This window comes from Bubalus kerabau, chromosome 16 (assembly GCF_029407905.1).
Source record: "Bubalus kerabau isolate K-KA32 ecotype Philippines breed swamp buffalo chromosome 16, PCC_UOA_SB_1v2, whole genome shotgun sequence".
In the NCBI taxonomy this organism is placed as follows: Eukaryota; Metazoa; Chordata; class Mammalia; order Artiodactyla; family Bovidae; genus Bubalus; species Bubalus kerabau.
In genome coordinates, this window is record NC_073639.1 from 58,441,952 (window position 1) to 58,461,797 (window position 19,846).

The 19,846-nt window shown below is 42.7% G+C and overlaps 1 protein-coding gene and 1 non-coding gene across 4 annotated transcripts; one reads left to right on the forward strand and one right to left on the reverse strand.

Annotated features, from left to right (window-relative positions):
* Positions 1-263: 263 nt before the first annotated feature.
* GPN3 (GPN-loop GTPase 3) lies at positions 264-19,836 on the reverse strand. 3 transcript variants are annotated; one of them, XM_055550294.1, is made up of 8 exons: positions 19,686-19,836; positions 15,181-15,289; positions 5,672-5,839; positions 4,537-4,661; positions 2,725-2,840; positions 2,491-2,587; positions 1,864-1,992; positions 264-874 (listed from the first exon to the last, which is right to left on the reverse strand). In XM_055550294.1, exons 2-8 carry the CDS (start codon positions 15,269-15,271, stop codon positions 815-817), a joined length of 786 nt encoding a protein of 261 aa, XP_055406269.1. In that variant the 5' UTR covers positions 15,272-15,289; positions 19,686-19,836; the 3' UTR covers positions 264-814. The 3 variants fall into 3 exon arrangements, with proteins under 3 accessions (XP_055406269.1, XP_055406268.1, XP_055406270.1); XM_055550293.1 differs by having other exon boundaries at positions 19,646-19,810; XM_055550295.1 differs by lacking the exon at positions 19,686-19,836 and adding an exon at positions 17,226-17,360.
* TRNAS-GGA (transfer RNA serine (anticodon GGA)) lies at positions 9,957-10,029 on the forward strand. Its single transcript has one exon. It is a non-coding gene; the product is annotated as a tRNA-Ser (tRNA).
* Positions 19,837-19,846: the final 10 nt, after the last annotated feature.

Below are 19,846 nucleotides of genomic sequence, written 5' to 3' on the forward strand. Positions count from 1 at the left end.
AGTACCTATCACAAATGAACTTAGAAATACTGAAAATAAACCATTCAATGTGGCAAGAAGGTAAAAAGAAAAAATTATGTCTTTTTCATTTTTGTGTGCATTTGTAAAGTATACATTTTTCAAGTGCTCAGAGACGATAAACCACATTTTAAAAAACAAAGTCACTGCCTACATTTTGACACTTGGGGAAATTTACTCATTCAAAAATTTGCCTTAGTTGAGTATTTCAAACTCTGATTGGAAAACAAAAGTGTGATGAAAAGTTAGTGCTATTTTTCTTTTATTTATATATAAAAGACACAGTTACTTTTTTCATTTTTTAATTACACAAATAATACATTTTCAGTGTAGGAAAACTAGAAGCTACTAATAAGCAATGATCTTATCTCTATCCTTCCAGATTTTATTTCTCTGAACATATAATGTATATTTTGTTACAATAATTCCTGTCTCTCCAAAAAAACTTCAAAAATAACAAAGATCAACAGTGAAACTAAAAGTAGACTGGTCTTAACTGTACCCCAGGTCCTAATTTATATTATATATACAAATCTATGTACATTCAACTTTGACTTTTAAAATCTAAATTGATGCTGTTAAAATAATACCAAACGATGCCACGTTTAACAGAAGCACTTTCAGAATACCTAAGAACTTGATTCAGGCATGTTGATGATTGCTGATAAAGAGTCAAGTATTATTTTTTTCATTAAATAAGTAGCTTTCTCTAGCATTCCATCTTCCTAAGAGAAGAAGGTTCTGCCAGTTCAGCCACAAGCTCCTCACACATATAGTTACTTTATAAATAAACTCTTCATTCATTCTGGTGTTCTTGAAAATATTCGTCAAACATAGAAGACTCGTCTTCATGTTCCTGACACCAAGGAAACACAAGATACAAAATACATTTAATTCAGAACTTCCCTGATGGTCCAGTGGCTAAGAATCTGCACTCCAAATGCAGGGGGCCCAGGTTTGACCCTTGGTCAAAGAACTAGATACCACATGCTGCAATTAAGAGTTCACATGCCACAACTAAAAACGATCCTGCATGCAGCACAGCCAAATAAGTAAAATTAAAAAAAAAAAAGAAGAAAATACATTCATTTCTCCTCAGTTAGACCTAATATGTGCTTACTATTTTTAGGCAATGCTCTGTAAAGAGCTAAGGCCCAGAACCAGCTCCGGGTGTTGTTCACAGTAATCAATAATAACAAAAGGAATGATGGATAGATGTTTCCAGATATGTGATAAATTAAAAGGCTTATGGGGAGTCCCTGGTGGCTCAGATGGTAAAGAATCCTCCTGGAATGCGGGAGACCTGGATTCAATCCCTGGGATGGGAAGATTCCTTGGAGGAGGGCATGGCAACCCACTCTAGTATTCTTGCCTGGAGACTCCCATGGACAGAGGAGCCTGGCAGGCTACAGTCCACAGGGTCACAGAGAGCTGGGCCTGACTGAGCAATTAAGCACAGCACAGCAAAAGGTTTATGTCCCATTAGAAGTAAACTCTTACTTCAGTTTACATTCATGTCAATTCTCAGCTAATGTGCTGGGAGAGGGCCCCACTGACATTTGTGAGGGCAGCCCAAGGCCAGTGGAACCTCACCTCCTCTTTGCATATATGCCCACGCTCTGAGTACAAAGAATTCAACTCAGTAATATGTACTAACTCAATGAAAGGCAGAGTAAAACTGGTATTGCTTGTTTAGCACAGGTGTCAATTTCAAAGATTACCTAGAACAGCCTAGCCTACTGCCACCATGAAGACAAAATTTAGACTTGCTGGGATTATGCAGGAGGCCAGAGTGCTGGTCAACACTCTTACAAATAGGCAGTAACACCCCAAACCAGAAATTACCTTTGGTTCTTTAAATTCCAAGTCTTCTCCATACTGGATGGCAAAATCAATATGCTGTAACACAATGTTCATGCTTTCTTCATCTGACTGATCATAAGGCAAAAATCGAACCATGCTGTAGTCATCAATCTACAAGTTGAGGATTTCAGAAAAGGTTATTCTGAGGTATAAAATACTTAATTTCAAATAATATTTGAATTTTATAACCATTTACAACTTCTGATTAAAATCAGCTGTGTGTGTGCTGTGGGGAGGAGGGACAGAGACATAACAGCAGCAAATCTATACTGATTTTTCTGACCTCTGACCAACTACAACACTTAACTAGACATTGTTTCATTGGCATTTACCTGAATTCAAAAACCACTGGAAATTTCATAAGGGCAAAGACAGTTCTGAACTCCCAAAACAGCTTGGAATAATAGGTATGTCACTTTATTTATTGGCTACTGCCAATGATTGCTTCTAAATTCAACTGCGGACCAGCCAGTCCACAGACTCCCACCCTCCCCCCTTTGCAAGGGAATAGGGTTGGCCTGTGCTTTCCAAAATGGTGGCCACTGAATGGATGCTGATAAACACCTGACAAGGCATTAAAAACAAAACTCAACAACTTCAAAAGCTTACCAGTCCACATATAGCGTTAGTCAATTTTTTGAATTTTTTGCTTCTTAAGTCACTTGTAGAGTCATCTAATAAAGAATACATGTCTGGATCTAGAAACCTTTAAAAGTGAGAAAGAAGACAGATAAATAAAAGTAAGAATAAATCAGGAAACTAGTTTTATAGCTTCACATCTAAATGAAGCTTAGAGGGTTCATCTCAGCAACAGAGATGTGATGATAACGGAAATGAACTCACTTCTCAATTTCCTTTTTAGCTTTCTTACTCAGCAGATCCATTTTCGTCATGATGTTAACTTGAGGAATTTCTAGAGAGATCATAGCACTCAGGGCTGCCAAAATGCCAGAAATAAACTGAAGGAGGAAACAGAAAAGGGAAGATGAATTAACTTTGTATGAAGAAAGTTCCCTGGTCTCTTTGCATAAAAGAGAGGTTTTTGCTCCTCTCTGAGCAAAACTGGCCTAAATAAAAGAAGGGCTAATTCTAAAGACAGGACATTTCTCTAATGAGATGGTTGACTCCTGGTTTCCCAGGGTGAGGAAGAGATGGGAAAAGGTAGACATAAACAACAGTGATCACAATTCTCAATTTAGATGATATCTTTAATCATTCCCATCAAATATTCCTTCAGTTCAGTTCAGTTCAGTCACTCAGTTGTGTCCGACTCTTTGCGACCCCATGAATCACAGCATGCCAGGCCTCCCTGTCCATCACCAACTCCCAGAGTTCACCCAAACTCATGTGCATCGACTCGGTGACACCATCCAGCCATCTCATCCTCTGTCGTCCCCTTCTCCCCAGCCCCCAATCCCTCCCAACATCAGGGTCTTTTCCAACGTGTCAGCTCTTCGCATGAGGTGGCCAAAGGATTGGAGTTTCAGCCTCAGCATCAGTCCTTCCAATGAACACCCAAGACTGGTCTCCTTTAGGATGGACTGGTTGGATCTCCTTGCAGTCCAAGGGACTCTCAAGAGTCTTCTCCAACACCACAGTTCAAAAGCATCAATTCTTCAGCGCTCAGCCTTCTTCACAGTCCAACTCTCACATCCATACATGACCACTGGAAAAACCATAGCCTTGACTCGATGGACTTTTGTTGGCAAAGTAATGTTTCTGCTTTTTAATATGCTATCTAGGTTGGTCATAACTTTCCTTCCAAGGAGTAAGTGTCTTTTAATTTCATGGCTGCAATCACCATCTGCAGTGATTTGGGAGCCCCAAAAAATACAGTCTGACACTGTTTCCACTGTTTCCCCATCTATTTCCCATGAAATGATGGGACCAGAAGCCATGATCTTAGTTTTCTGAATGTTGAGCTTTAAGCCAACTTTTTCACTCTCCTCTTTCAAGAGGCTTTTTAGTTCCTCTTCACTTTCTGCCATAAGGGTGGTATCATCTGCATATCTGAGGTTATTGATATTTCTCCCTTGTTTCCAGCCTGTGTTTCTTCCAGCCCAGCATTTCTCATGATGTACTCTGCATATATGTTAAATAAGCAGGGTGACAATATACAGCCTTGATGTACTCCTTTTCCTATTTGGAACCAGTCTGTTGTTCCATGTCCAGTTCTAACTGTTGCTTCCTGACCTGCATATAGGTTTCCCAAGAGGCAGGTCAGGTGGTCTGGTATTCCTTAGGGGCTACTAATGAGAAGTAAAGTTTGTTTTAGATAGTTCATAAACTAGACAAACCATTATCAGAAAAACAGATGTATATATGCACACATCTGCCTAATTTTTCTTCATAAGTAGTACTCTCAAATCTGTATAGTATAATTTACCATATAAATTTTAAAAATACATTATTATAGCAACTTCCTTGGTGGTCCAGTGGTTAAGACTCAGTGCTTCCACTTCAGGAGGCACAGTTCAAAAGATCCTGCATGCCACAAAGCATGGCCAAAAAAAAAATTATTATAATAATTTAATAATAAGGGATATTAAATAACTCTGTAGTTTGGAAAATATCCAGAATCAAAAAACAATGAAAGGAGATTGTCATCTGCCTGTACCCATGACTAAAGAATTGACAACAGATATATTCTCAAACCTTGAATGACTCCACCATGAACTGAGAATCAACAAGAAAAACTCCACAGACTCGAAACTCCCACTGTTCCAGCTGCTGGACCAGCTGTTTCATCACAGGCAGGTGAGTGTACAACTCAATCTGACCTACATGGAGAACATTACAAGACTGTTACAATCAGGACACAAGGTAAATTACCAAAGTACAGAAAAAAATTTTGCCATAAGACAGCTGAGAAAATAAAAAAAAAGGAAGTCAACTTCTGGTGGTAATTTGTTCAACTTTTAAGGGATCTTACAGGCTCTTAAAGCAATCACAATACCAAGAGAATCCCAAGGAAACTATTCAGTTTTATGTAGAAAGTGAGGTTCTTCACACTTCTGTTTTAGCTAATCAAAAGCAAGTACTATGAAGGTGTGTTAGGTTTGGGAATATTCATCAAGTTGTACACTTATGACGTCTGCACTTTTCTGTGGATGTGTGTGTTCAATTAAAAACAAAGGGGAAACCAACACAATATTGTAAAGCAATTTCCCAATTAAAATAAAGAAAAAAAAAGGGAAAAATATAAGAGTCACAAATGATCAAAACTAGGTTAGGCTCAAGTCTAAAATTCATGATTTGGCTTGAAAAGTTGGTGTGATCATTTGTCCCCTACCAGTCTCACCTTAGGACACTTCCCTTTGTTTACTGGGCGCCTCAAACCCACCTGGCTCCTTTCTGTCTCAAGGTCTTCAGCCCATGCTTTCTGTCTGGAGAACAGTCTCCCTTGCCTCACCCTATGGCCTGGCTCACACGCTACTTGGTCAGAAACCTCCCACCTCCCTGCTGCGTGCTGGTCGGTGCTACTCCTATGAGAAGCCTGTCACGAATATTAAATAATCATTTGGGTGATTTCTGATTTATACTGCCTAGCATTCCCACTTTCCTATGAGCTCCATGAGGGCAGAGACCATGGCTACTTTGATCTTTAGGTATTTCCAGTGAACAAAATAAGCACTCAGAAAACTTGGTGAATGAATAAGAGATGATGAATGAGTGAATGGTACCTTACCGCAGCAGGGTTTAGAGCTACGAATGCTAACTCCACTGTCTCCACGGAGGACTGAAAGAGCATGATCTCAAGTAAAATGACACATTCAAATTGCTGACTTACCTGGACAATCAAAAAGGATGTAGTCATCCTCTACATGGCCAAGACAGTTCTCTAGCCAGTCAAAATTATTGGCAAAGTACTCCATGCAAAATACCAATCCTCCATTGGGACCGAACTGCAGAGTATTGTCCTCCATCACGTCATCCACCTCAATCAGTTCTCGGATGTCTGAAAACAACAGACAGGCCCAGAACACAAGAGCATCATCCTCACTGGTGATAATTAACAATTATACAGCAACTCACATGTATGAAATTATTTCTATCCATGGCTATTCACTGTAGTAGTGTCCATGGAAACAAATTAAATACATTTTTGTATAGCCAGACAATGGAATCCTGTGCAGCCACAAAAAAAGTTCTTTAAGTACTGATGTGATATGATCTCCCAGGTATACTGTTAAGTGATAAGTGCAAAACTCTGTGTTAGAATGCCATCATTTGTGTTAAAAAAAAAAGACAAAAATTTACTATGTATACATATATATATATATTTTATTTTACATGCATAGACTATGGAAAGATACCCCAGAAATTAGCAACACTGGCTGCCTCGAGACAGGGAAACCACCTTCCAGGACCCAGAGCTAGGAAGAAGACATTTTCCTGCATACTTACTCCTTGTGCCTTTTGCAGTTTGAACAATATGAATATACATTCAGTTCAGTTCAGTTCAGTCACTCAGTCGTGTCCGACTCTTTGCGACCCCATGAATAGCAGCACGTCAGACCTCCCTGTCCATCACCAACTCCCGGAGTTCACTCAGACTCACATCCATCGAGTCAGTGATGCCATCCAGCCATCTCATCCTCTGTCGTCCCCTTCTCCTCCTGCCCCCAATCCCTCCCAGCATCCGAGTCTTTTCCAATCAGTCAACTCTTCGCATGAGGTGGCCAAAGTACTGGAGTTTCAGCTTCAGCATCATTCCTTCCAAAGAAATCCCAGGGCTGATCTCCTTCAGAATGGACAGGTTGGATCTCCTTGCAGTCCAAGGGATTCTCAAGAGTCTTCTCCAACACCACAGTTCAAAAGCATCAATTCTTCGGCGCTCAGCCTTCTTCACAGTCCAACTCTCACATCCATACATGACCACTGGAAAAACCATAGCCTTGACTAGATGGACTTTTGTTGGCAAAGTAATGTCTCTGCTTTTCAATATGCTATCTAGGTTGGTCATAACTTTTCTTCCAAGGAGTAAGCGTCTTTTAATTTCATGGCTGCAATCACCATCTGCAGTGATTTTGAAGCCCCCAAAAATAAAGTCTGACACTGTTTCCACTGTTTCCCCATCTATTTCCCATGAAGTGATGGAACCAGATGCCATGATCTTCGTTTTCTGAATGTTGAGTTTTATGCCAATTTCTTCACTCTCCTCTTTCACCTTCATCAAGAGGCTCTTTAGTTCTTCTTCACTTTCTGCCATAAGGGTGGTGTCATCTGCATATCTGAGGTTATTGATAATTCTCCTAGCAATCTTGATTACAGCTTGTGCTTCTTCCAGCCCAGCATTTCTCATGATGTACTCTATTCTTAAACTTATGGACAGAGGTTCGTGACATTGTATAGGAGGCAGTAATCAAGACCATCTCCAAGAAAAAGAAATGCAAAAAGGCAAAATGGTAGTCTGAGGAGGCCTTACAAAGAGTTGAGGAAAGAAGAGAAGCAAAAGGCAACGAAGAAAAGGAAAGATATAAGCATCTGAATGCAGAGTTCCCAAGAATAGCAAGGAGAAATAAGAAAGGCTTCCTCAGCGATCAATGCAAATAAATAGAGGAAAACAACAGAATAGGAAAGACTAGAGATGTCTGCAAGAAAATTAGAGACATCAAGGAAACATTTCATGCAAAGATGGGCACAATAAAGGACAGAAATGGTATGGACCTAACAGAAGCAGAAGATATTAAGAAGAGGTGGCAAGAATACACAGAACTATACAGAAAAGATCTTAATGACCCAGATAACTACAATGGTGCGATCACTCACCTAGAGCCAGATATCCTGGAGTGCAAAGTCAAGTGGGCCTTAGGAAGAATCACTACAAACAAAGCTAGTGGAGGTGATGGAATTCCAGTTGAGCTATTTCAAATCCTGAAAGATGATGCTGTGAAAGTGCTGCACTCAATATGCCAGCAAATTTGGAAAACTCAGCAGTGGCCACAGGACTGGAAAAGGTCAGTTGTCATTCCAAAGGCAATGCCAAAAAATGCTCGAACTACCGCACAATTGCACTCATCTCACATGCTAGTCAAGTAATGCTCAAAATTCTCCAAGCCAGGCTTCAGCAATATGTGAACCATGAACTTCCAGATGTTCAAGCTGGATTTAAAAAAGGCAGAGGAACCAGATATCAAATTGCCAACATCCTCTGGATCATCGAAAAAGCAAGAAAGTTCCAGAAAAACATCTATCTCTGCTTTATTGACTATGCCAAAGCCTTTGTGTGAATCACAACAAACTGTAGAAAAATTCTTAAAGAGATGGGAACACCAGACCACCTTACTCGCCTCCTGAGAAATCTGTATGCAGGTCAAGAAGCAACAGTTAAACTGGATATGGAACAAGGGACTGTTTCCAAATCGGGGAAGAAGTACACCAAGGCTGTATATTGTCACCCTGCTTGTTTAACGTATATGCAGAGTATCATGAGAAACGCTGGGCTGGATGAAGCAAAAGCTGGAATCAAAGAGTGCCTGGAGAAATATAGATAACCTCAGATATGCAGATGACACCATCCTTATGGCAGAAAGTGAAGAGGAACTAAAAACCCTCTTGATGAAAGTGAAAGAGGAGACTGAAAAAGTTGGCTTAAAGCTCACCATTCAGAAAACTAAGATCATGGCATCTGGTCCCATCACTTCACGGCAAATAGATTGGGAAACAATGGAAACAGTGACAGACTTTATTTTCTTGGGCTCCAAAATCACTGCAGATGGCGACTGCAGCCATGAAATTAAAAAACACTTGCTCCTTGGAAGAAAAGCTATGACAAACCTCAGTCAGTTCAGTTCGTCACTCAGTTGTGTCCAACTCTTTGCAACCCCATGAATCGCAGCATGCCAGGCCTCCCTGTCCATCACCAACTCCCAGAGTTTACTCAAACTCATGTCCATACGGTTGGTGATGTCATCCAGCCATCTCATCCTCTGTCGTCCCCTTCTCCTCCTGCCCCCAATCCCTCCCAACATCAGGGTCTTTTCCAATGAGTCACCACTTTGCATGAGGTGGCCAAAGTGATTGGAGCTTCAGCTTCAGCATCAGTCCTTCCAATGAACACCCAGGACTGATCTCCTTTAGGATGGACTGGCTGGATCTCCTTGCAGTCCAAGGGACTCTCAGGAGTCTTCTCCAACACCACAGTTCAAAAGCATCAATTCTTCGGCGCTCAGCTTTCTTTAAGTCCAACTCACATCCATACATGACTACTGGAAAAACCATAGCCTTGACTAGACAAACCTTTGTTGGCAAAGTAATATCTCTGCTTTTCAATATGCTATCTAGGTTGGTCATAACTTTCCTTCCAAGGAGTAAGCGTCTTTGAATTTCATGGCTGCAATCACCATCTACAGTGATTTTGGAGCCCAAAAAAACAAAGTCTGACACTGTTTCCACTCTTTCCCCATCTATTTCCCATGAAGTGATGGGACCGGATGCCATGATCTTCGTTTTCTGAATGTTGAGCTTTAAGCCAACTTTTTCACTCTCCTCTTTCACCTTCATCAAGAGGCTTTTGAGTTCCTCTTCACTTTCTGCCATAAGGGTGGTGTCATCTGCATATCTGAGGTTATTGATATTTCTCCTGGCAATCTTGATTCCAGCTTATGCCTCTTCCAGCCCAGCGTTTCTCATGATGTACTCTGCATATAAGTTAAAGAAGCAGAGTGACAATATACAGCCTTGACGTACTCCTTTTCCTATTTAGAACCAGTTTGTTGTTCCATGTCCAGTTCTAACTGTTGCTTCCTGACTTGCATATAAGTTTCTCAAGAGGCAAGTCAGGTGGTCTGGTATTCCCATCTCTTTCAGAATTTTCCACAGTTTATTGTGATCCACACAGTCAAAGGCTTTGGCATAATCAATAAAGCAGAAATAGATGTTTTTCTGGAAATCTCTTGCTTTTTCGATGATCCAGCGGATGTTGGCAATTTGATCTCTGGTTCCTCTACCTTTTCTAAAACCAGCCTGAACATCTGGAAGTTCATGGTTCACATATTGCTGAAGCCTGGCTTGGAGAATGTTGAGCATTACTTTACTAGCATGTGAGATGAGTGCAATTGTGCGGTAGGGCTTCCCTGGTGGCTCAGAGGTTAAAGCGTCTGCCTGGAATGCAGGAGACCCAGGTTCGATCCCTGGGTCAGGAAGATCCCCTGGAGAAGGAAATGGCAACCCACTCCAGTACTCTTGCCTGGAGAATCCCATGGAGGGAAGAGCCTGGTAGGCTATAGTCCATGGGGTCGCAAAGAGTCGGACACGACTGAGTGAGTTTCCTTCCTTTCCTTTGAGCATTTTTTGGCATTGCCTTTCTTTGGGATTGGAATGAAAACTGACCTTTTCCAGTCCTGTGGCCACTGCTGAGTTTTCCAAATTTGCTGGCATATTGAGTGCAGCACTTACACAGCATCATCTTTCAGGATTTGAAATAGCTCAACTGGAATTCCATCACCTCCACTAGCTTTGTTCATAGTGATGCTTTCTAAGGCCCACTTGACTTCACATTCTAGGATGTCTGGCTCTAGGTGAGTGATCACACCATCGTGATTATCTGGGTCGTGAAGCTCTTTTTTGTACAGTTCTTCTGTGTATTCTTGCTGCTACTTCTTAATATCTTCTGCTTCTGTTAGGTCTATACCATCCCAAGTCCAAGGTAAGAGAAACCCAAGTAAGACGGTAGGTGTTGCAAGAGGGCATCAGAGGGCAGACACACTGAAACCATAATCACAGAAAACTAGCCAATCTGATCACACGGACCACAGCCTTGTCTAACTCAATGAAACTAAGCCATGCCGTTTGGGGCCACGCAAGACGGACGGGTCATGGTGGAGAGGTCTGACAGAATGTGGTTCACTGGAGAAGGGAATGGCAAACCACTTCAGTATTCGTGCCTTGAGAACCCCATGAACAGTATGAAAAGGCAAAATGATAGGACACTGAAAGGGGAACTCCCCAGGTAGGTAGGTGCCCAATATGCTACTGGAGATCAGTGGAGAAGTAACTCCAGAAAGAATGAAGGGATGGAGCCAAAGCAAAAACAATACCCAGTTGTGGATGTGACTGGTGATAGAAGCAAGGTCTGATGCTGTAAAGAGCAATAGTGCATAGGAACCTGGAATGTTAAGTCCATGAATCAAGGCAAGTTGGAAGTGTCAAACAGGAGATGGCAAGAGTGAACGTCGACATTCTAGGAATGAGCGAACTAAAATGGACTGGAATGGGTGAATTTAACTCAGATGACCATTATATCTACTACTGCGGGCAGGAATCCCTTAGAAGAAATGGAGTAGCCATCATGGTCAACAAGAGAGTCCAAAATACAGTACTTGGATGCAATCTCAAAAATGACAGAATGATCTCTCTTCGTTTCCAAGGCAAACCATTCAATATCACAGTAATCCAAGCCTATGCCCCAACCAGTAACACTGAAGAAGCTGAAGTTGAACGGTTCTATGAAGACCTACAAGATCTTTTAGAACTAACACCCAAAAAAGATGTCCTTTTCATTATAGGGGACTGGAATGCAAAAGTAGGAAGTCAAGAAACACCTGGGGTAACAGGCAAATTTGGCCTTGGAGCACAGAATAAAGCAGGGCAAAGGCTAATAGAGTTTTGCCAAGAGAACGCACTGGTCATAGCAAACACCCTCTTCCAACAACACAAGAGAAGACTCTACACGTGGATAGCACCAGATGGTCAATACTGAAATCAGATTGATTATATTCTTTGCAGCCAAAGATGAAGAAGCTCTATACAGTCAGCAAAAGCAAGACCGGGAGCTGACTGTGGCTCAGATTATGAACTCCTTATTGCCAAATTCAGACTTAAATTGAAGAAAGTGGGGAAAACCACTAGATCATTCAGGTATGACCTAAATTAAATCCCTTATTATACAGTGGAAGTGAGAAATAGATTTAAGGGACTAGATCTGATAGACAGAGTGCCTGATGAACTATGGACGGAGGTTCATGACATTGTACAGAAGACAGGGATCAAGACCATCCCCATGGAAAAGAAATGTAAAAAAACAAAATGGCTGTCTGGGGAGGTCTTACAAATAGCTGTGAAAAGAAGAGAAGCGAAAAGCAAAGGAGAAAAGGAAAGATACAAGCGTCCAAATGCAGAGTTCCAAAGAATAGCAAGGAAAGATAAGAAAGCCTTCCTCAGCAATCAATGCACAGAAATAGAGGAAAACAACACAATGGGAAAGACTAGAGATCTCTTCAAGAAAATTAGAGATACCAAGGGAACATTTCATGCAAAGATGGGCTCGATGACAAACCTAGACAGCATATTAAAAAGCAGAGACATTACTTTGCCAACAAAGGTTCATCTAGTCAGAGCTATGGTTTTTCTAGTAGTCATGTATGGATGTGAGAGCTGGACTATAAAGTAAGCTGAGTGCCGAACAATTGATGCTTTTGAACTGTGGTGTTGGAAAAGACTCTTGAGAGAGTCCCTTGGGCTGCAAGGAGATCAAACCAGTCAATCCTAAAGGAAATCAGTCCTGAATATTCATTGAAAGGACTGATGCTGAAGCAGAAACTCCAATAGTTTGGCCACCTGATGGGAAGAACTGATTCATTGGAAAAGATCCTGATGCTGGGAAAGACTGAAGGCAGGAAGAGAAGAGGATGACAGAGGATGAGATGATTGGATGGCATCACCAACTCAATGGACATGAATTTGAGCAAGCTCCAGGAGCTGGTGATGGACAGGGAAGCCTGGCGTGCTGCAGTCCATGAGGTTGCAAAGAGTCGGACACGACTGAGCGACTGAACTTAACTGAACTGATAAACAAGTAAAACAAAATCAAACAAAGAAAACCAATTCCATTTCTTAATTTGATGGCTCGGGGTTACCCTGGTGAAGCAATAGCTAAGAATCCACCTGCCAATGTAGGGGACATGAGTTCGATCCCTGTTCCAAGAAGATCCCACATGGAGCAACTACTGAGTCCAGACAGCCAAAGCCTGTGCTCCACAACAAAGAAACCACCACAATGAGAAGCCCAAGCTCCACAATGAAGAGTAGCCCCTACTTGCTGCAACTAGAGAAAGCTCTCACAAAGCAACAAAGGTCCGATGCAACCAAAATAAACATCTTTAAATATATATATATAAAAGATGATCCTACACTGACTTGTCTTCCTCCCCAGTAAACAGGATCATGCAGTCAACAGCTCAAGTCAGAAACCTGAAACCTAACAGTGACTCTTGATCCCTCCCTTTCTTCCAACCTTTTTAGTTCAATCTCCCACAAAATGCTGCTAATTCTATTTGCAAAATATATACCTGTCTGCAGCCATGAAATTAAAAGACACTTACTCTTTGGAAGGAAAGTTATGACCAACCTAGACAGCATATTCAAAAGCAGAGACATTACTTTGCCAACAAAGGTCCATCTAGTCAAGGCTATGGTTTTTCCAGTGGTCATGTATGGATGTGAGAGTTGGACTGTGAAGCTGAGCACCAAAGAATAGATGCTTTTGAACTGTGGTGTTGGAGAAGAGTCTTGAGAGTCCCTTGGACTGCAAGAAGATCCAACCAGTCCATTCTAAAGGAGATCAGTCCTGGGTGTTCATTGGAAGGACTGATGCTAAAGCTGAAACTCCAATACTTTGGCCACCTCATGCGAAGAGTTGACTCATTGGAAAAGATTCTGATGCTGGGAGGGATTGGGGGCAGGAGGAGAAGGGGATGACAGAGGATGAGATGGCTGGATGGCATCACTGACTGGATGGACATGAGTTTGAGTAAACTCTGGGAGTTGGTGATGGACAGGGAGGCCTGGCGTGCTGCGATTCATGGGATCGCCGAGTCGGAACGACTGAGCGACTGAATTGAACTGATACCTGTCTGCATCTTTGTATCTCCACCATGACCATACCAGTCCCCCTTCTAGTCTTGACTCTCTTGAGTCCATTTTTCATCTGAGAGCCAGAGATATTTTTAAAAACATAAATCAGATGTCAGTTCTCTCCCCTGCTGGAAACCCTCTAATGGCATTTCACAGTTGAAAGGTGCTATGAATTGAGGGGGGTTTTTTGATTTGCCCTTTTTTTTTTTTTTTTTTGCTCTGCTGCACGCAGCCTGCAGGGGGTCTAATCCATGCCCCTGCAATGGCAATATGGAGTCCTACCCACTGGACTGCCAGGGAATTCCTTTATGAGTATTTGTGTCCCTCTAAAACTCATGCTGAAAACCTAATGCCCAGCATGATGATATTAATTGGTGGGACTTTGGGAAGATGAATGAAATCAGTGCTCTCATAAAAGAGGTCCCAAGAGATCCCTCGCCCACTTCCATCATATGAGGACACAGTGAGAAGTTGTCAGTCTACAAGTGGAAAAGGGCCTTCACCAGAACCTGACCATGCTGGCAGCACCCTAATCTTGAGCTTCCAGCCTCCAAAACTGTGAGAAATCCATTTCGTTTAGAAGCCACCCAGTCTGTAGTATTTTGTTACAGCATCCCAAACAGACTAACAGGGTGAAAAAAACAGGATAAAAGCCATACTTCTCTTGTCCTACTAGCTGCTACCCATCTCCTTCCTTCACTTCTTATGCCCCAGGTCATCAACACCTTTGCTTTTTCTGGAACACACCAAACCCTTTCCCATCTTTCGGCTATATAGTGAACTTGACGTTTCTTCGTCTTGGAAAGCCTTTTGCCAGCTTGGTGAGCATGTTACCATCTTCAGGTCTAGGCCCTAATAGCCCCTCCTCAGAGATGTTGTCCCTGACTATGCTACCTAAAGCACTCTTCCCTAGATATTTCTTCACATCAGCCCATAGCAGCACTTATCACAATCTGCAACTGATTTTATCATTTTGCTTATTTCCCTTGCTAAAAGGCCCACAAAGGCAGGGAGAATATCTGTGTTCTTCTCTGTTATGACTCTGGTGTCCAGCATAAAGCAAGTGCTCAGGAGACATCTGAATAAATTAAAAGATTAAAAACATAACAAAATACTTAAAGGTTGCTCACTTATAGCATAGTACGATCTGCAGTAAAACAGATTTACCAAACAGGATCAAACACGAAAAAAACAGAAGGGAAAGGTGATGAGAGATAGTGTACTCACTTTTCATTCCTACATCAGAGACTAAGAAAGGATACTGTCACACACATCAACATGAGCTGATGTCACCACCTGACATTCAGCCTCATGATGTTCACCATGAAAGCAGGGGACCAGGCTGCATTAATTTTCAGCTTTCGTGTGCAGCAGCCTGCACTCACTGCCTCCCCACTCTCCTATTTTTCCTGAAGGAGGGGGAAGGCTCTGCTCAGAACTTACCAGCCATCACGGAATAGTTGAAATGTTCTGCTGCAGGATCTAGGTTCACAACTTGGACAGACCGATTGAGGGCTTCACAGTGCTGCACCATGGTGGCACAGTAAGTGCTCTGTAATGTCACAAGCACGAGGGGTTAGAACAACGCTCGGTATAGTGCTTACCCCTCCACCTCCAGAAGGACTCTCCACCCACCTTGGGCAGTGTCTACTAAGGCCAAAACTATTCCTTCATTGACCAAGAAGCTAAAAGGCATTAGGCTGGGGGTTAGGACACCTGACTGGGCTGTGGATCCAGACCTGGCTTGGACTCATGGGGAGGTGCTTTTGCATTCTCTCCCTAAATTTTCTTGTCTCTAAATGTGATGGCTTCCATGATCACTAAGACTCCTTACTGCTCTCATCTGTAACAAGCAGAATATAAAGGGAAAATTTCTGATTACACTGTGTAGCATCTAACACATGATGTCTCCACTAGGATTGGTACAGTCCAAACAAAGCTTTAGGTAGGCTGGTTAGGGATGATGTATCTGAGAAGAGAGTATCTGAGCTGAGGGACAGCAATGCGCTTGCCAGGCCAGCGGAATAACAATCCAAGATGAGAGAACATTAGGCCAATAAACAGCCTGATAATATGCTTTCAGTTTACACCTTCTGGTTTACAGAATTCTTCATCCCTCATATACTACATTAAGGCTACTTGCCTGTCTCTCCCACCCTCTATTTAAAGGCAGGGATGTGTCAGGAATTCCCTGGCAATCTAGTGGTTAGGACTCGGGGCTTTCACCGTTGGGGCAGGGTTTGATCTCTGGTCTGGGAACTAAGATCCTACAAGCTGCCTGACACGCCCAATAAAGAAAGAAAGGCAGGGATGTGTCTTATTCAGTTTTATAAGCCTAGGGGCCATAACATACTTCCCAGGTGGCTCAGTGGTAAAGAATCTGCCTGCCAATACAGGAGATGTGGGTTTGATCAATGGGTCTGGAAGATCCCCTGGAGAAGGAAATGGCAACCCACTCCAGTATTCTTGCCTGAAAAATCCCAGGGAGAGAGGAGCCTGGTGGGCTACAATCCATGGAGTTTCAAAGAACTGGCCATGACTGAGCAACTGAGATGCACGCAGGAGCTATAACACTACCTGGTACATAATAAGTACTTGATAATTATTTCTAATTGATTAATATGTTTGAATAAACTCCATCAGGGCAGAGGATTTTTGTGGGTGTATTTTAGTCACTACACCATCCCCCAGAGTATTTCTGATAGTAGGCATCAAAAGTTTATAGAAAGATACTTATTTAACACAGTGTGAAAGTTAATCTAGAATATAAAATAATCTCTATCATGCTTTTATCTTTCTCCTCAGTGACTTGACACACACTGTTCTCTCTGCCTAGGAGCCCTCTCTAAATATCACATTACATTTTAATCAACTAGTCACCTATTAGTGTGATAGCAGTCTACTATTCACTCCCGTATTCTTGCCTGGAGAATCCCATCGACAGAGGAGCCTGGTGGGCTACCATCCATGGGGCTGCAAAGAGTCGGACATGACTGAGCAACTAACACACACATACACATCTCAAATAGACTACTGGCTCCAGGAAAGCAAGGGTCATACCATTGTCACATGTGTATCTCCTGCATCCAGAATAAGCCAAGAATCAGAGGAATGAGTTTGTCAACTTAAAAAGTGAAGCCACAAAACACTTTCACAGACTCCAGTGTCTCCCATACTCCTGTTATTTGATCAATATACTCACAATTTCTACCATATTTAAGAGCCTCTAATGGGATTTCCTTAATAGTTGCTTATAAGAAAAAATTGTATCTCTAACCAGAAAAGCAGCTATGCTTATCATAACATGAAGATAACCATAAAAGATAACACAACTTTAAAACTCTTTTAGTTCTAGGTAAATATAATTGCCTGTCAAAAGCTCTGAGTCTAAGATCTGCTCTTGAAAAAGAGGAGAATTAAAGACATGTTGAAGACACAAAGAAAGGTAATGCCAAAGAATGCTCAAACTACCACACAATTGCACTCACCTCACACGCTGCTGCTGCTGCTGCTAAATTGCTTCAGTCGTGTCCGACTCTGTGTGACCCCATAGACAGCAGCCCACCAGGCTCCCCCGTCCCTGGGATTCTCCAGGCAAGAACACTGGAGTGGGTTGCCATTTCCTTCTCCAATGCATGAAAGTGAAAAGTGAAAGTGAAGTCGCTCAGTTGTGTCCGACTCCTAGCGACCCATGGACTGCAGCCCACCAGGCCCCTCCATCCATGGGTTTTTCCAGGCAAGAGTACTGGAGTGGGTTGCCATTGCCTTCTCCGTCTCACACGCTAGTAATACTCAAAATTCTCTAAGCCAGGCTTCAGCAATATGTGAACCGTGAGATACCAGATGTTCAAGCTGGTTTTAGAAAAGGCAGAGGAACCAGAGATCAAATTGCCAACATCCGCTGGATCATCGAAAAAGCAAGAGATTTCCAGAAAAACATCTATTTCTGCTTTATTGACTATGCCAAAGCCTTTGACTGTGTGGATCACAATAAACTGTGGAAAATTCTGAAAGAGATGGGAATACCAGACCACCTGATCTACCTCTTGAGAAATTTGTATGCAGGTCAGGAAGCAACAGTTAGAACTGGACATGGAACAACAGACTGGTTCCAAATAGGAAAAGGAGTAAGTCAAGGCTGTATATTGTCACCCTGCTTATTTAACGTATATGCAGAGTACATCATGCAAAATTCCAGGTTGGATGAAGCACAAGCTAGAATCAAGATTGCCGGGAAAAATATCAATAACCTCAGATATGCAGATGACACCACCCTTATGGCAGAAAGTGAGGAAGAACTAAAGAGTTTCTCGATGAAAGTGAAAGAGGAGAGTGAAAAAGTTGGCTTAAAGCTCAATATTCAGAAAACTAAGATCATGGCATCTGGTCCCATCACTTCATGGCAAATAGATGGGGAAACTGGAAACAGTGGCTGACTTTATTTTTCTGGGCTCCAAAATCACTGCGGATGGTGATTGCAGCCATGAAATTAAAAGATGCTTGCTCCTTGGAAGGAAAGTTATGACCAACCTAGACAGCATATTAAAAAGCAGAGACATTATTTTGCCAACAAAGGTCTGTCTAGTCAAGGCTATGGTTTTTCCAGTAGTCATGTATGGATGTGAAGAGTTGGACTTAAAGAAAGCTGAGCACAGAAGAATTGATGCTTTTGAACTGTAGTGTTGGAGAAGACTCTTTCGAGTCCCTTGGACTGCAAGGAGATCCAACCAGTCCATCCTAAAGGAGACCAGTCCTGGGTGTTCATTGGAGGGACTGATGTTGAAGCTGCTGCTGCTGCTGCTGCTGCTAAGTCGCTTCAGTCGTGTCCGACTCTGTGCGACCTCATAGACGGCAGCCCACCAGGCTCCCCAGTCCCTGGGATTCTCCAGCCAAGAACACTGGAGTGGGTTGCCATTTCCTTCTCCAATGCATAAAAGTGAAAAGTGAAAGTGAAGTCGCTCAGTCGTGTCCAACTCTTAGCGACCTCATGGACTTCAGCCTACCAGGCTCCTCCATCCATGGGATTTTCCAGGCAAGAGTACTGGAGTGGGGTGCCATTGCCTTCTCCCGATGTTGCAGCTGAAACTCCAATAATTTGGCCACCTGATGAGGAGAGCTGACTCATTTGAAAAGACCCTGATGCTGGGAAAGACTGAGGGCCGGAGGAGAAAGGGACGACAGAGGATGAGATGGCTGGATGGCATCACCGACTCGATGGACATGGGTTTGGGTGGACTCCGGGAGTTGGTGATGGACAGGGTGGCCTGGCGTGCTGCGGTTCATGGGATCGCAAAGAGTCGGACATGACTGAGCAACTGAACTGAACTGAAGACACACTAGCACCAAACTGATGATTTCATCTCAATGCAAACTGAAAGAAAACTGAAAAGGGAGCGACTTTCTCAATATACGATTCAATGTTCATTAATGTCAGGCCCATGTATTTCCTAAGTACACCACAAGTCCACGTCTCAAGTTCTGAGAAACAGTGATTAACGAGACCCCACCTTAAATTAACCTCCCGGGTTAAAGACACGGGCAGATTCTGGAGTTACACAAAACTGGATTCAAATTCCAGCCGTCACTTACTAGCTGTGCGATCTTGAGCAAAAACTTAAGTCTCATTTTCCTTACCGGCAAAGTAGGATAACAGGACTTAACTCACGGGGTTGTTGTGGAAATAAGTTTAAGCGCAGTATCTGGGGCTTAATTATGCAATAAAAACTAGCAACTATCACTAATTTCGTTTCAAAAGAACAACAAAAAGGACAGTGAAGCCCAGGCTGCAGAAGCGAGCTGCCCAGGTCTCAGGGTCCCCAATACAACGGCCAGCCCTTCCCTCAGGACCCGAACCTCCCTGCCTCCCACAAACTCCGACATTTCCCTCCTTCGCCTGCCAAATCCTCACCTTCCCGCTGCCAGCGGGGCCCATAACCAGCTGAGCGTACCGAGGCATGGTAGCTCCCCCGGTTCTTGACGCCTCCAGTCGCACAGACTTAGAATCTGATCACCTCGCTCCCTTCAGCCTTCGCGGTACGCCCACTAAGTTCCGGGAACACGAAGTAGAAACCAATCGCAATCCAACTTCCTTGGCGTCTTCTGTTCTGCC

Excerpts from the sequence above, each read along its gene's own strand:
- GPN3 (XM_055550293.1), bottom strand. The coding sequence starts at position 19,693 with ATGCCTCGGTACGCTCAGCTGGTTATGGGCCCCGCTGGCAGCGGGAAG. Across the intron at positions 2,841-4,536 it reads TCATGGTGGAGTCATTCAAG|TTTATTTCTGGCATTTTGGC; the intron begins GTTTGAGAATAT and ends TTCCTCCTTCAG. Across the intron at positions 1,993-2,490 it reads CTAACGCTATATGTGGACTG|ATTGATGACTACAGCATGGT; the intron begins GTAAGCTTTTGA and ends CTCAACTTGTAG.